Here is a 12,709-nt window from a genome sequence, read left to right as displayed (position 1 = left end):
CTGTTTCTGCTTCCCTTTCAGTTCCCCTGGCTTTCCCCTGAATGGGCTTCAGTCTCCAGTCCTGCTTTATTACTCCAAGCTTTACATCTAGGGAAGACCTCTGCAGGGAGCTAGCAATCTGCTGCTGACGTGCTTGGAGTCTGCACCCTGCCTTAAACACCTTTCATCCTGAAGAATCCTAAAGACTTTAAAAGCTGTCTACATACAGCAGCATTGGAATGCAGCCACCTCTGAAGTGCAGGAAGGCAGCAGCAGCACTGTACAACAGCAGGGGAGGGTGAAAATCTGGCCCAGGGTTCCATTGCAAACCTTGTTTCCTATTAAAAGAGCCATGAGACAGTTGATGTTCATGCAGCACAGACAGGGTGTCTTCTCATCCAAATATATGAAACTAAAATCTTACATAGCAGAGCTGCTGGCATTATCTACACAGTGGAGAGAGGCCTTTAGACTGATTTACTGATGGAGGCACAGTGTGATAGCTGCAGTGAGATTTGTGCTCTTCATAGATTTTAAAAGTTTGATATTTCGTGTAGCACAAGAACTCTCTGAGCTTTGTACTCTACCCACCCCTTCCTCCACTGAGCTTGGTTCTGATCACTTCCCTGAAAGCCCATACAGCCAAACTGATACTTCCTCATTCCTGTAGTTGATTAGTTAATACAAGGCCTTGCTGGAGAAGGGGAGGAAATTGAATTTATTAGTGCGGCAAAAGTCAAGTCTCTTGTAAAGGTTGCCTCTTACTTTTGATCTTGCTGTTTCTAAAATGTACGTGCAATGACTCAGCAGGCTGCAGACATGCAGTCCTCTGCTAAACGGCACATACGCTGCACCCAGGACAGAACTGGGAGCTCCTGGCCTTAGCATCACACTCAGTTGCTATAGTCAGTCCCCAGTGGCTAAAGATGAGGCAGACATGGATATTAGCTGCTAGTCAGACTGCAGGTTAGATCCCTTGCATGTCTCCCATTACAGACTTTCTAATGCAGGACATTTCAGATGCCTATATAGGCTAGGAGGAGCCATAAACACAGAACATGGGACAGCAGTGACCCCTAGAATTTCCAAGTGACTGCAGTGATAGAATGCAGGAGTCCCCGGCTGACTGTCCCACGCCCAGAGCACTAGACAAGGCCGCATGGTGAATGGACACTCACTCAGGGAGAAATGCAATATTCTGTGTGCGTGAGCCGTTGTTTTTTATATTCAGGGAACACGGTGGAACATCATCAAATCCGGCCTTCCCGTCGCTCTGATGCAGTGCCTGTATCTTTTCTTCACCTTTCCTTCGGGGAAAGCCAATGACGGAGGGATAAGTGAGGAGGATGATCAAGCTCAGGAGATGTTCGTTCAGGTGAGGGAACCCTTCTAGTGCTCCTTGGCTTTGACCGCTGGGGTACCCTGGGAAGAGGAATGAATGCAAGTGCTCACTCAGACTTTGGGATGGAGTTAGAATTAGTGACAGTTTATCATGCTAAGCCAGACATGCTTGGATTGTGCCATTCTTTCCAATACTAGCTTGAAACTTTTCCATCCAAAAGCTTTTGTTTTTCGCCTGTTTCAAACCAGCTTGAAATGAACATTTTTCTTTTGAATCAGCATTTTGACTTAAAATGTCAGTTTCGTTTTTTAAAAAACCAGAAGAATGTGATATTTTAAGGTGAAACAATAATGTATTATTTGTATAATGAGTTGTCATATGGACATTTCCCACAGGAAAATCCACATTTTTTCATCAGAATTAACACATTCCTGTGAAAAAGGTCACTTTGACTAGTCATATTTCTCTTTGAGAAATGTGCTGCATGAGACGTTCTGAGAAGCTCTGTGTCAGAGCCTGCTTCTTAAGTTACATGAGTTTCCTAAAAAAAATGTTTGCAGTGTTATAGTTACATGAGTTTCCTAAAAAAAATTGGTCCAATAAGATTACCTCACCCAGCTTGTGTCTCTCATTTCCTTACATTGGGCACTAGTTTTAGTCTTGTTTAGACTTGCCTTTGACTGCAGCATTGTAAGCGTACTGTTGGTGCCCCAGAACTCAGCAAGCTGCCTGACTCTACCATGAACCCCATGGGAACCATATTCTAGGCATTTTGGGGTGATGAAATCCCACAGCTGTTCTGTAGCATGTGAGAAGCTTTGATCTGGTGGGAGTTCAGGACTGGAATCACACCTGCAAGAGTCTTTGGTTGCCTGAACTCACCGAGATGGTGAGAAAGAGTAGGGAAGAAGCAAGGATTCCTGAACAGCCTATTCAGTCCTTTTGGGAAAAGATCATAGGACTTAATAGAGAATGGTATCTTTCCATAGACTTTTTAAGCCATCCTATACAATTCTGGCACAGGGCTGTCATTCTCTGATGTTCGGTAGGCTGGCTTACCAGCTCTACAGAAAGGATTGCATTGTCAGTTAGATTCTATAGAGTTTGAATGGTATCCTAGTGGTTTAATTGTTGTCAAATTCAATAGGGCTTTTCCATAAGGGCAGTTTGGACCCCTCCTTCATGAAACACTAAAGGGTATGAGCAGTAAAATTTCTCATGGGGCCAGAAGAGAAATCCAAAGCATCCTCCAGAGTGGTGCCTCACTGTGTCCAGAGCGTGTTCCTGGCACAGAGTAGCCCAGAGTTTTGTGTTACACTGAATTATCGCGCTGTTTCATTTTCCCCTGTGTGCACTGGCTTTGATTTCCAATGCCAGCATAAACACACAGCTCCCACTGAAGGTAAATATTTACTTTGAAAGTCTCGAATATTGTTTAGAAATCTAAGTGACAGGAAAGCACGTGGCGGGGCTGATAGTTGTGAAGGGGTGTGAGCGATATCTTTCGACCCGCCCACAAAATAGGGTCTAGTCCTGAAAAATGCCAAATACCATTAATCCCCATGGAAGCTAATAAGAAGAGACCAGGTCTGTACCTTGGACCCTTTTGTAATGTGATGCATGGTATTTATTGTGTGTCCACCTTTGGCGTTCTATGTACTTGGCTTAGAAACAGCAGTGAGCTGCATATAAGGTACAAGCCAAGGGTAGGGACAAGGTAGGAGGACACCACCTATATTAATTACTGAGACATTAAGTACTAGGCAAGGAGAAGGCAGAAGGATGCCACCTATACTGTATTAAGTACTGGGCCAGAGATCCTTACTAAACATGATGAGGAGGTGATTAAGGCAGGGATAACTATTCTCAGGTACTTGAAGGTGCAGCGAGTTATTGTGTAGGGGAAGTATAGATTTATGTATTAAAAAGGAGAGGTTCTAGTGGGCAGAAGACAGTTCTGCATCCAGCAATGAGGTCCTCGAAGGGCTGTCTTCCACCAGAACAATGACGCTATCAACCAATAAGCAGAGACTGGTGACGGGGGAGACTGAATTTCCATTGTAGGTGGAACTCCCTGCTGCCAGAGATAGGAATGACCATGAAACTAGCTACTTACAGAAGTGAATGAAAATCTCATTCCATTAACTTATCGTTCCCTCTGGTTTTTACACCCGTGCACTCCCCTATGCACCCCAACTATAAACAAACCATGTTATTTCTTCTGCAGGCCGGGAACGAAGAGAGATGTTATTGTTTTGATGGTTAGATACTTGGGAGAGGTTCTGATATTATGGCGATAGGGGCCATATCAGTAACTAGTTACACAACATAAAGTTACACAGCTGCTTTTGTTTTCAGTGGAGCTATAACCACAAATATTGGGTCAGATTTGACCTGATCTGTTCAAGCCTAGGGAGCCCCTTATACACATCCCAGACATCTGTATTTAATTTGCATTGCAACCGATTTTCTTTTCCAGACAATGCTCAACTTGTACAGGGAGGAACAAGGTGTAGAGGAACTTCTGACAGCTGCTGAGCTTCAGTCTCTAATTATAACAACGGCCTCCCTCTGGAACCAGTGCAGCCTTTCATGGAAAGCACCCACGGGCCAAGTGCTTCGGACAATTTCAAAGGCCCAGACCAAAAATGCCATCATGTACCTACAAGGTTTGGTTTTTCCCGAGCATCTGTGGGATGAATTCCTCCAAGAAAAATCTCACTTGGATAGGTTTAGTTTCTACATTCACCCAAGAGTCAATCACTTGGAAATGCATGAACTGTGACCTCAATTTATTGCTGGTGGAAACCTGGAAACTGAAATCCTTTATTGATGCATAGAACAGAAGTTACAGGCAGCAGTATGTCTCGTCCTATCCCACCCCCACTAACTGTACCCAAGCCAAGAGAGAGTTTCAAGTCATGTGACCCCAGCAGCCAATTTGCATCTCTGGGATTCCCCAGCATTCTAAATATTGTTCCACTGATATTCCCTTGCACCTTGCTGAACTTCAGTCAGCTGCAACGCTTGGTACATTGGGGCATCCTAATTTGGTTGCTAGTGATAGTTTTGGTGTCATCACAGAAAGAATGTTCCATTGGAGTTAGGGGTGTTTTCGTCTTAAGAAACATTGCAAAAATTACTAATCCCTGCTTTGCAAAAGAAAAAATATAAGGATAATTTATAATCATCTTCCTGCCATCAGGACCTCCTCTTAGGGTGTAAATGTGTTTTATTTTTTATGCAAAAGTGCCCAAACATGTTTTCTTCGTTCACACCACTTGTGAGATCGGATCCTTGTGTAGTAAGAGGTAGTCCTGACAGAAGGTGAATTGTGTAAGAATTGCCAAAGTGGCAACACTTGGAAGATGGGCTACTAGACTAGATGGAAAAGATCAAACTACAATGGTGGCTTAAGAGCAAAATAATCTTTTTCCTCATTGTGCAAAAGTATTAATCTCTATCTGAGTACTGCGCAGAATATGCAATCATCTTAATACAAGCTAATCAAATTATCCATCATCCATTTATCATGTATCAAAAGGGCTAAGGTTTATATTCAAGATGGTGCATGAGTTTCTTGGGGGTCAAAAATAAATTTAACCGGAGTTGAGGAATGAAAGTTTAAAAAAAAGTTTTACTCTAGTATCTAAACCCAGCTGTGTATTTTGGTATTCCACCTCCCTGTCCCCATCCCCAATCTCTTCTGCAGCCACAAGAGGAATTAACTGGCCCCTCTTTGATTGGAAAATGTAATTTCAAGCATGTTGTTATGCTTTGTCAGTGATTTTTGAAGTTGTTTATGACATCAAGCTATCAACACTAAAAACATGCTGTAATTTATTCACAGCTACAGACTGCATTAAGATAGCCATTCAGAATCTGTTCAAACTGGCTGACACCTTGCCAGCTTCTGACATGTGTGAGGCGGTGAGCATCATCCTGTGTTTTGTGAAGGATTCCTATCCTATTTCCTCAGCTTTGCTTTTGGAGTTTGAGAATAATGATGGATACCAGCTCCTGGTAAAAATTTTACTCAGGTGAGTAAAACCCATTTCACTGGGTTTCTAGGAGATGCTAAAGCACGGGTCTAATTAAATATAATTTTCAGAGGCAATGATGGCTTCTTTTAAAATTTCAATTGCATTTTAGAAAGATCCAGGTAACATAGTGGGTAGGTGAAGCACTGAACTGCTGGTAACAAAGGGTCTCATTTAGCAAACCACTAACTTCACCACACTGCTGTTTGAAGAGCGGAAGCACAGAGCAACTTCTCCCATTGAAACCACAACGGGAAGTACCAATTGAAGAAGTTAGTCTAGAGATAGGTTAGGGAATTCCCTAACCTGAAGCATAGACTAGGTTTTCTTCATCAAATGCTAGTAGGTGGATAATAACAGGAGAGACCTCAGGTGGTCCCACTCTGCTCAGAAAGGCTCCCTTGGTCATGAACTCTCAATCCAGAGGGAGCATTTCACCTGATGGAGCAGATCTCTTAGCTGCTCTAAGTAAAAAGGTAAATCCAATGTGCATGGCTAGGATTAATATGCTCACATCTGGACAAAGACCTTCAGGCTACCCTGGGTAGAGCTGGGCAAATTTTTGACCAAAACTTTTTTTGGTGAAAAATCCAGATTTGGCAACACCAAAGCATTGCACAAATTCATCTTGATTTTGCCAAATTGTATCTGTCAGGCTAAGACCTTTTTAAAAAATGAAAATGTCATCAACATTTAGGATATGATTTTTTTTTTCAATTTTCTTTTTTAGAATGTTAAAAATGTTTTTTAAAATGCTCAAAATTGAAACAGGGTTTTTGTTTTAGGTGGAAAGAAATGTTTGTTTTGACCTGAAACAATTAAAAAAAAATTGTTTCAGAATTTCCAGCAAACCAAAAAATTCAGCATTTACCCAGCTATAATCTTGGGTCAAAACACAAAGCAATTCTGTCTACTATTTCCACGATTGTTGCACTCTTTATTAAGGCCATGAATTCACTACGTCAGCAGCCAATGGAATAACAGTGAACCAGTTTCCCCATAGCATTCAGCAGTGTTATTCCCACAGTTATAGCCCTCAAGTTAAGAGAGTCCCTCCAGACTTTGCTATCCAGCATAATTTACACTACAGCAGTCAGTCCCTCCTTCCCCCACCCCCCTTTATCCACCCCGCACTAGTCAAGGCCTTGTCTACACCAGAAATATAGCTATGCCAGGTAACTCTCCTAGTGAAGACACAACTTATACCAGCAAAAGAGTTCCTTTGGTGGTATAACTTATACAGTTCCCCAAATGAACTAGGTTTGTCTACAGTAGTGCTTTTGCCAACCTAGCTTTATTGGTTGGGAGCATGATTTTTTTTATCTTCATTGACAGAGCTCTCTCAGCAGCAAAGCATAGACTAACCCTGCGTGGCAGAAGAACCTGCATTTTATAGGGCTCCAGACTCCTTCTCTTTTCAGCATTCTTTGCCAAACTGGGATTGACAGACAGGCCTCCCTTCTCCCACTCTCTGAATGAGCAAGTTTCCTGTATGCTAATCTCTTGAATCTATTCTCTAAGTAAGGACAAATCTTGCTAGTCCTGTTTCCTGCTTTTTTTGTCTTAAAACCAGACACCACTGTCACACTGATTGGAGTGGCTCACGACCATGAATGCCTATCACAGGGCAAACTGTCAAAAACAGGGCAGACACCCCAAACTATAATTAGATTTCACCAAGCCAGTAACAAATGTGAACTCCTGGATCACTGTAACAGTCTTATCATGGAGTCACACACAGTCCTCCTAGAATCTCCAGTCTATCTTGTCATCCAGGCTGACTGCTTTTTGCCACTAGCTCTTTCTTCCTTAGGTCTAAGCCACTGCAAATCTGGCTGATGTTTGGAACCAGCCAGTGGCTTAAAAGAGAGTTCAAAGCACTATCCATGTGTCTAATTATAGCACTATCCATGTGTCTAATTATGTCTAAGGATAGCACACTTCTTAGATTAAACATTGTCTTCCCCTTTCAGTAGGCCCATGGGTCTATAAATCTCAGATAGTCTTTAAAAACTCATAAACTCATAGACTCTAAGGTCAGAGACCAATATGATCATCTAGTCTGACCTGCATAACACAGGCCACAGAACCTCACCCATCCACTCCTGCAATAGACCCTTAACCTATGACTGGGTTATTAAAGTCCTCAAATCATGATTTAAAGACTTTAAGGTACAGAGAATCCACCAACAAGTGAGCCATGCCCCATGCTACAGAGGAAGGTGAAAAACCCCCCAGAGCCTTTGCCAATCTGCCCTGGGAGAGAATTCCTTCCTGACCCCAAAAATGGCGATCAGCTAAACCCTGAGTATGTGTACAAGACTCACCAGCCAGACACCCAAGAAAGAATTCTCTGTAATAACTCAGAAACTAAAGAATTGTACGTGTTTATGGTTTGTATTTTGCTAACTGTGTTTTCTTTCTGTCTTTTCTTACTACGTACAATGCTAGAATTCTGGCTTGGGTCCTGAGAACTGCCTGAAATGTTCTGAATTTGGGGCTTTTGACTATATGGCTTATTAATTTTGACTAAAAAAGTCTGGATATATTTTTTTGTAAAAATGTTTCCCTTTTTCAACTGGCGCTGTGGCTTGCACTTCTAGTGGTACATGTAATGGGACTTACTTTCAATGTTGACTCGTCTCCTCTTTGTGCAGTCACTTACTGACCTCAGTCCTTTGATTATCTGGTTCAGTTTGTGGTTCTTCCCCTGATCCAACTATGGAGTTAATCAGACTGTCAGACTGGCTGCAGAGCAATTCAGTTCAATCCATTGTGCAATCAATGAAACAAAAAGCAAAATAGATTGGGGGGGGGGGGGGAGAAATTGTTATTTCAGTATCGGGTGCCCCTGTAGAATGTGTTCATGAAAGGACCTGGTTATTGTAAATATCACTGAGCCACAAGCGTATGATTACTTACCCCAGTCTTTCTTTTTAGGTGGGAGGAGTCTCCCCACAATGAAGGAGACCGCCATCTTGAAGAGGTGCTGGACATACTGACTTACCTCACAGTCTGTGGGAAAACTGAACTGAAAGTTTCTGGCAACATTACGTCCCCTCAGCTGCCGCACTTTGATTTTGAACAGACACAATCCTCTGGTACTGTATATATATATAATATTAGTGTGGGCACAGCATGGGAGAAGAAATCATTATGTACAGTGTGTGCATGACAGAGAGGAGAACTTATATGAGAGCATGTCTGCTCATGCAGTGTCAGGGTGGAGAATTTAAACATGCAAATCAGGAAATTTCAAAGTTAACTAAGGGTACTTCTACATTGCATCCGAGGATAGGAACGGCAGCTCATGTCCAGTTTAATGGCAGCTAGCTTGCTAAAAATAGAAGTGAGAACTCCGTGGTGCGGGATTCAACTACTGTCTCTAAAAGCAGCTTCTTACCTGTTTAGATTAGTATGATTAGTATTTTAGTATTTTGGTAGTGTCTGTGGACCAGCCAAGACAGCACTAGGAGTTGTACAAACACAAAGTCATAAACAGTCCCTGATTTGAAAAGATTACAGTCTAAATAGACAAGACCAGCCCAGAGAGTAAGAAAGGGTAGACCTTTTAGAGGGATCAGTGAGCTGGTTTCCCAGCACCGTGCTAGCATCCCCGTTTTTTGGTTTTGTTTGAATTTTGTGGAGTGGGTTTTGGTTGGGAGAGGACTAGCTATGCCGAGAGAGACCAGGCAAGGGAGGGAGTGGGACAGGGCAAGGGAAAAGACGAAGGAGGCAGTAATGGGGGGCCAGGTAGAGTGAGGCCGAGGTGCAGACACTGAAGAAAGGGACAGAAGGGGCCAGGAGCAAACAGCAATTCAGCACAGGACAGAGAATATCCAGTGTCAGGCCTGTAGAAAACACTCAGCAAATCCTTCGTTTGTTACCCACTGAGGCTGCTCTTGTGTCTGCTCCTGCCAACTTCAGTTTCTCTGGCTCCTCCCTGGAAATTTTTCTTCCCCAGTCCATAGGGCTGAGGGGAGTTGGAAGCACTGCATAAAGTCATGAGGGTTACCCCTGCACCGTTCTGGGTCCTGAGGTCCCACTTTTTCCCTGCTCCCCTATGTTTCAATACTTGCTGAGATTGGATCTGTGTCTGTGACTTCTTCTTGTGCTCTTAGATATGCCTACATAATGCAGATAAGGCGTCTATATTGGGCCTGAGATAAGAGTGGTTAAAATTATCTGGCTTGATTTCTGTTTCTCAGGAATCACAGTGAAAAACCTCCAGGCTTTTCAGGTGTTGCAGTCCATCTTCCAGAAAACCAGCGACCTGCACCTCTGTAGGAGGATCCTGTTGGCTATAAAAACAACATGGGCCTGGGACACCATGAACTTCTTCCTCCTGGAATGGACACTACAGCCCATCTCCCAGTTCACTGACATCATCCACCTCAAACCGCACCAGATTCAGGTACAGTTCTTCCAGCTGGTGGAATCCGTGGTGCTAGAGCTGTCCTACATCCCCCATGAAATCCTGAAGAAGGTGGAGTGTTTGATAAAGGAGAACTTGGTGCCGTTCTGCACTTTGGCTGCTCTGCGGTGCCTTCACAGCATTACCAAGAGGGACTTGATCTTCACGGACATATTCAGAGACTCGGGGCTCTTGGGCCAGCTGCTGGCTCAGCTGAGGAAGCAAGCCAAGATCCTCAGGAAGACAGGTATGCCTTGTTTCATTGGCAATGAGTGGTGGGGCAGGCAGAGTTGTAGGAAAGAGATCTACACTGAGATTTACTATGCTGAGAGGCCAGTGCTGCATGTCAAGATGCTACCGTCTGGTATAGAAGCTGTCTGGTCCTGGCTTAAATTCCTGTGCCACACCAAACTAGTTCCCTCATGAAATCTGACTGTCTCCAGTTCCACTCATCGTATGACACAGCTTAGGGGCTATGCACCAACCATAGTACATAACCTCTCTCAGCAGTTTGGTCTCCACTGGCAGCCATTAAAAATGTGAGCCCAAGTTACCTAAATTAGCCTCTCACTTTGGGTTCCTTGGGATCCCAACTTGAGACGCAGGGCTTGACTTTCACAGGTGCTGACTATTTGCGTTTCCGGTTACAGTCACTGGGAGCTGTAGTACTCAGCACCTCTGAAAATCAGGCTTAGGGTTTCTCATCTTGGGCACTGAAAGGTCCCTGGAGAATTCACGGCCACTCCCAGAGTGTCTTTCCAAGCACAGTTTTATTTTCCCGACAGACACGAAAACAACACAAATAGGTTCTCAGTTCCCTAGTGTTTTCCCTCTTTGCTTCTCTCAGCCTTTCCTGCTTAGTGTTCACTGCAGTACTCTTCCATGCTCTGTTGACTGAGCACCGCCTCCTAGGGCTTTCCCCCAGAGGCCCTTTTTTCCCACTGCCCCTCCTTCCAGGGTACTCCCAGGGAACGTGCTGCCTTCTGAACTGGTCAAACTGGGAGCATCTAGCACAGGGGAGTCAGAGCAGCTTCATTTAAAGGGCCAACCAACCTGTGACTGGCACCCCAAAACAAGGTGTTCACAACGAGAGGCCACAGCTGTAATCATTACTAGAGCAGGCAGAAACCAAGGAATTCACCTAAAGCACATACAAATCAGAGCAGGGCACTGTCTGCAACACAGGTCGAGATTGAGACTTCAGACACCACAAAGATGGGGTCATTTGGATGCGGGGTTTGATCTGGTCCTTTCTAATTATCTGTCAAGTTATGGATTCAGATTTTGAACCCTCTTAGGATAGGGATTTTGCAGGCCCACCTTCAATACAATGTCGTAATGCATGACACAGATTACTTAGATATAGATTTTCAAGAAAACAGATCATGGCTCCTGAAAACTCACATCCTGTTTATGAGTTATGGTTACGAGTTAGCTGATGAATAGGTCTCCCTGCTATCTTTGCCCGAATGCCATTCAGCTATGTCAATTTTCTTGGCCGATTTCCAGTCTATAAACAAAGATAATAAAGGGCAAATGAGAACATGTCAGTGTGGTCATTATATCAGTATACTGGTTTTTAGAAATGTAAGATGTCCTCAGTCCTAGTGTATGAACTCCTAAAGCTCTTAGATAAAAAAAAACACATCCGACAATGTAGGGATTTGAACTAGTAAACACTTAATACTGTAGTACTCATGGGAACCAGGCCCTAGGTATGAAAGAAACACTGACATGAAGGTTAGAAGCTGGCTTCACTGCAGGGGCAGAGTTAAGGTTGTTTGGGTGCTTTAGCTGCATTTTTCAGACTTTAAAATGTTTGACCTCCTTTAAAATAAATGGATAATGGAGAAATAACAGCCGCAGAATTACAGAATGCATGGAACTGAGTACAGATACAGCAGAAGGAAAAAAGAGAGACAGACGGGGGAGAAAGCTGAGACTTGTAAGGAGGGTGGGGGAGCAGCAAGGAGGAAGTGAAAGGAAGAAGAAGAGAGTAAAGGTAGCAGCTGAGGTGGGGGTGAAACAAATGGCTTGATTCAGATTTCATTTACAGAGGTGTAACTCCATTGACCTCAGTGGGGTCACCTCTCACATAACCAGTGTAAATCAGAAAAGAATCTGGTTTCAATTGAAGAGAAGGTGTTAAATGGGTATTTGAAGGATGGAAAAGAATTTGCTCATACTCTCAAATACATTCCTAGAGGGCCTGATCAAACGCCATTAAAATACATGGAAAGATTCCCAATGCTTTCTTCTGGATTAGGCCCTTGGTTGGCAAATAAGAATGCAGCAACAGCAGGAACATTAATCTGGGGTTGGATTCCTTTCTCTCTGTATTTTATCAGGTACTGTAGTTTCATGTAGATTTTGATGGCCTTTGAGGCAGTCGTATTTGCTGAACACGTGTGCTGTGAGGAATTCTAGTTACCGGTAACCAGGTGTCTCATGGGATATTCTGGGGAAACTCTCTTTGTTTTGTACATGCAGCTGGGACTGAAGCACCCTGTCTGGAGCAAGGCACCGAGAAAGAGCTAACCTGTGTGATGCTGAAGATGGTTGCTGCCCTTGTGCTGGGATCTGTGAGGAATGCTGGTAAGAGAAAGCGATGTTTCATCTGCCACAGCACCACCACTGTTATCCTTGGTATTGAATAGCCCGGGTACAGCATAATAAGCATCCAACTCCCTTCTGTTTGTAAGCTTTATTCAGAAATCCTGGTGAACAGCTAGGAAAGTAGCAATGCTATATTGCATCAGTCCCTGGGTCCAACTACTCTGGCTCCCAGCCTCCAGCAGTGGCCTGATGCATAAGAACATAAGACTGGCCACACTGGGTCAGACCAATGGTCCATCTAGCCCAGTAGCCTGCCTTCTGACAGTGGCCAGTGCCAGGTGCTTCAGAGAGAATGGACAGAACAGGGCAGTTATCGAA

At 43.7% G+C, this 12,709-nt stretch overlaps 1 protein-coding gene across 1 annotated transcript in view; it reads left to right on the top strand.

Annotated features, from left to right (window-relative positions):
* Positions 1 to 12,709, top strand: part of WDFY4 (WDFY family member 4) — a 204,580-nt gene that overhangs the window by 15,602 nt on the left and 176,269 nt on the right. The window contains exons 4-9 of the mRNA XM_067538932.1: positions 1,211 to 1,354; positions 3,801 to 3,990; positions 5,172 to 5,361; positions 8,302 to 8,462; positions 9,570 to 10,022; positions 12,266 to 12,370. Coding sequence (XP_067395033.1) covers positions 1,211 to 1,354; positions 3,801 to 3,990; positions 5,172 to 5,361; positions 8,302 to 8,462; positions 9,570 to 10,022; positions 12,266 to 12,370 — 1,243 coding nt within the window. The remainder of the gene's footprint in view (positions 1 to 1,210; positions 1,355 to 3,800; positions 3,991 to 5,171; positions 5,362 to 8,301; positions 8,463 to 9,569; positions 10,023 to 12,265; positions 12,371 to 12,709) is intronic.

Source organism: Emydura macquarii, unplaced genomic scaffold (assembly GCF_026122565.2).
Source record: "Emydura macquarii macquarii isolate MOO-44397 ecotype Brisbane River unplaced genomic scaffold, CSIRO-AGI_Emac_v2 contig_67, whole genome shotgun sequence".
NCBI classification, from domain to species: Eukaryota; Metazoa; Chordata; order Testudines; family Chelidae; genus Emydura; species Emydura macquarii.
Note: the sequence above shows the minus strand (reverse complement) of the source record. Positions and strands in the feature narration are given on the sequence as shown.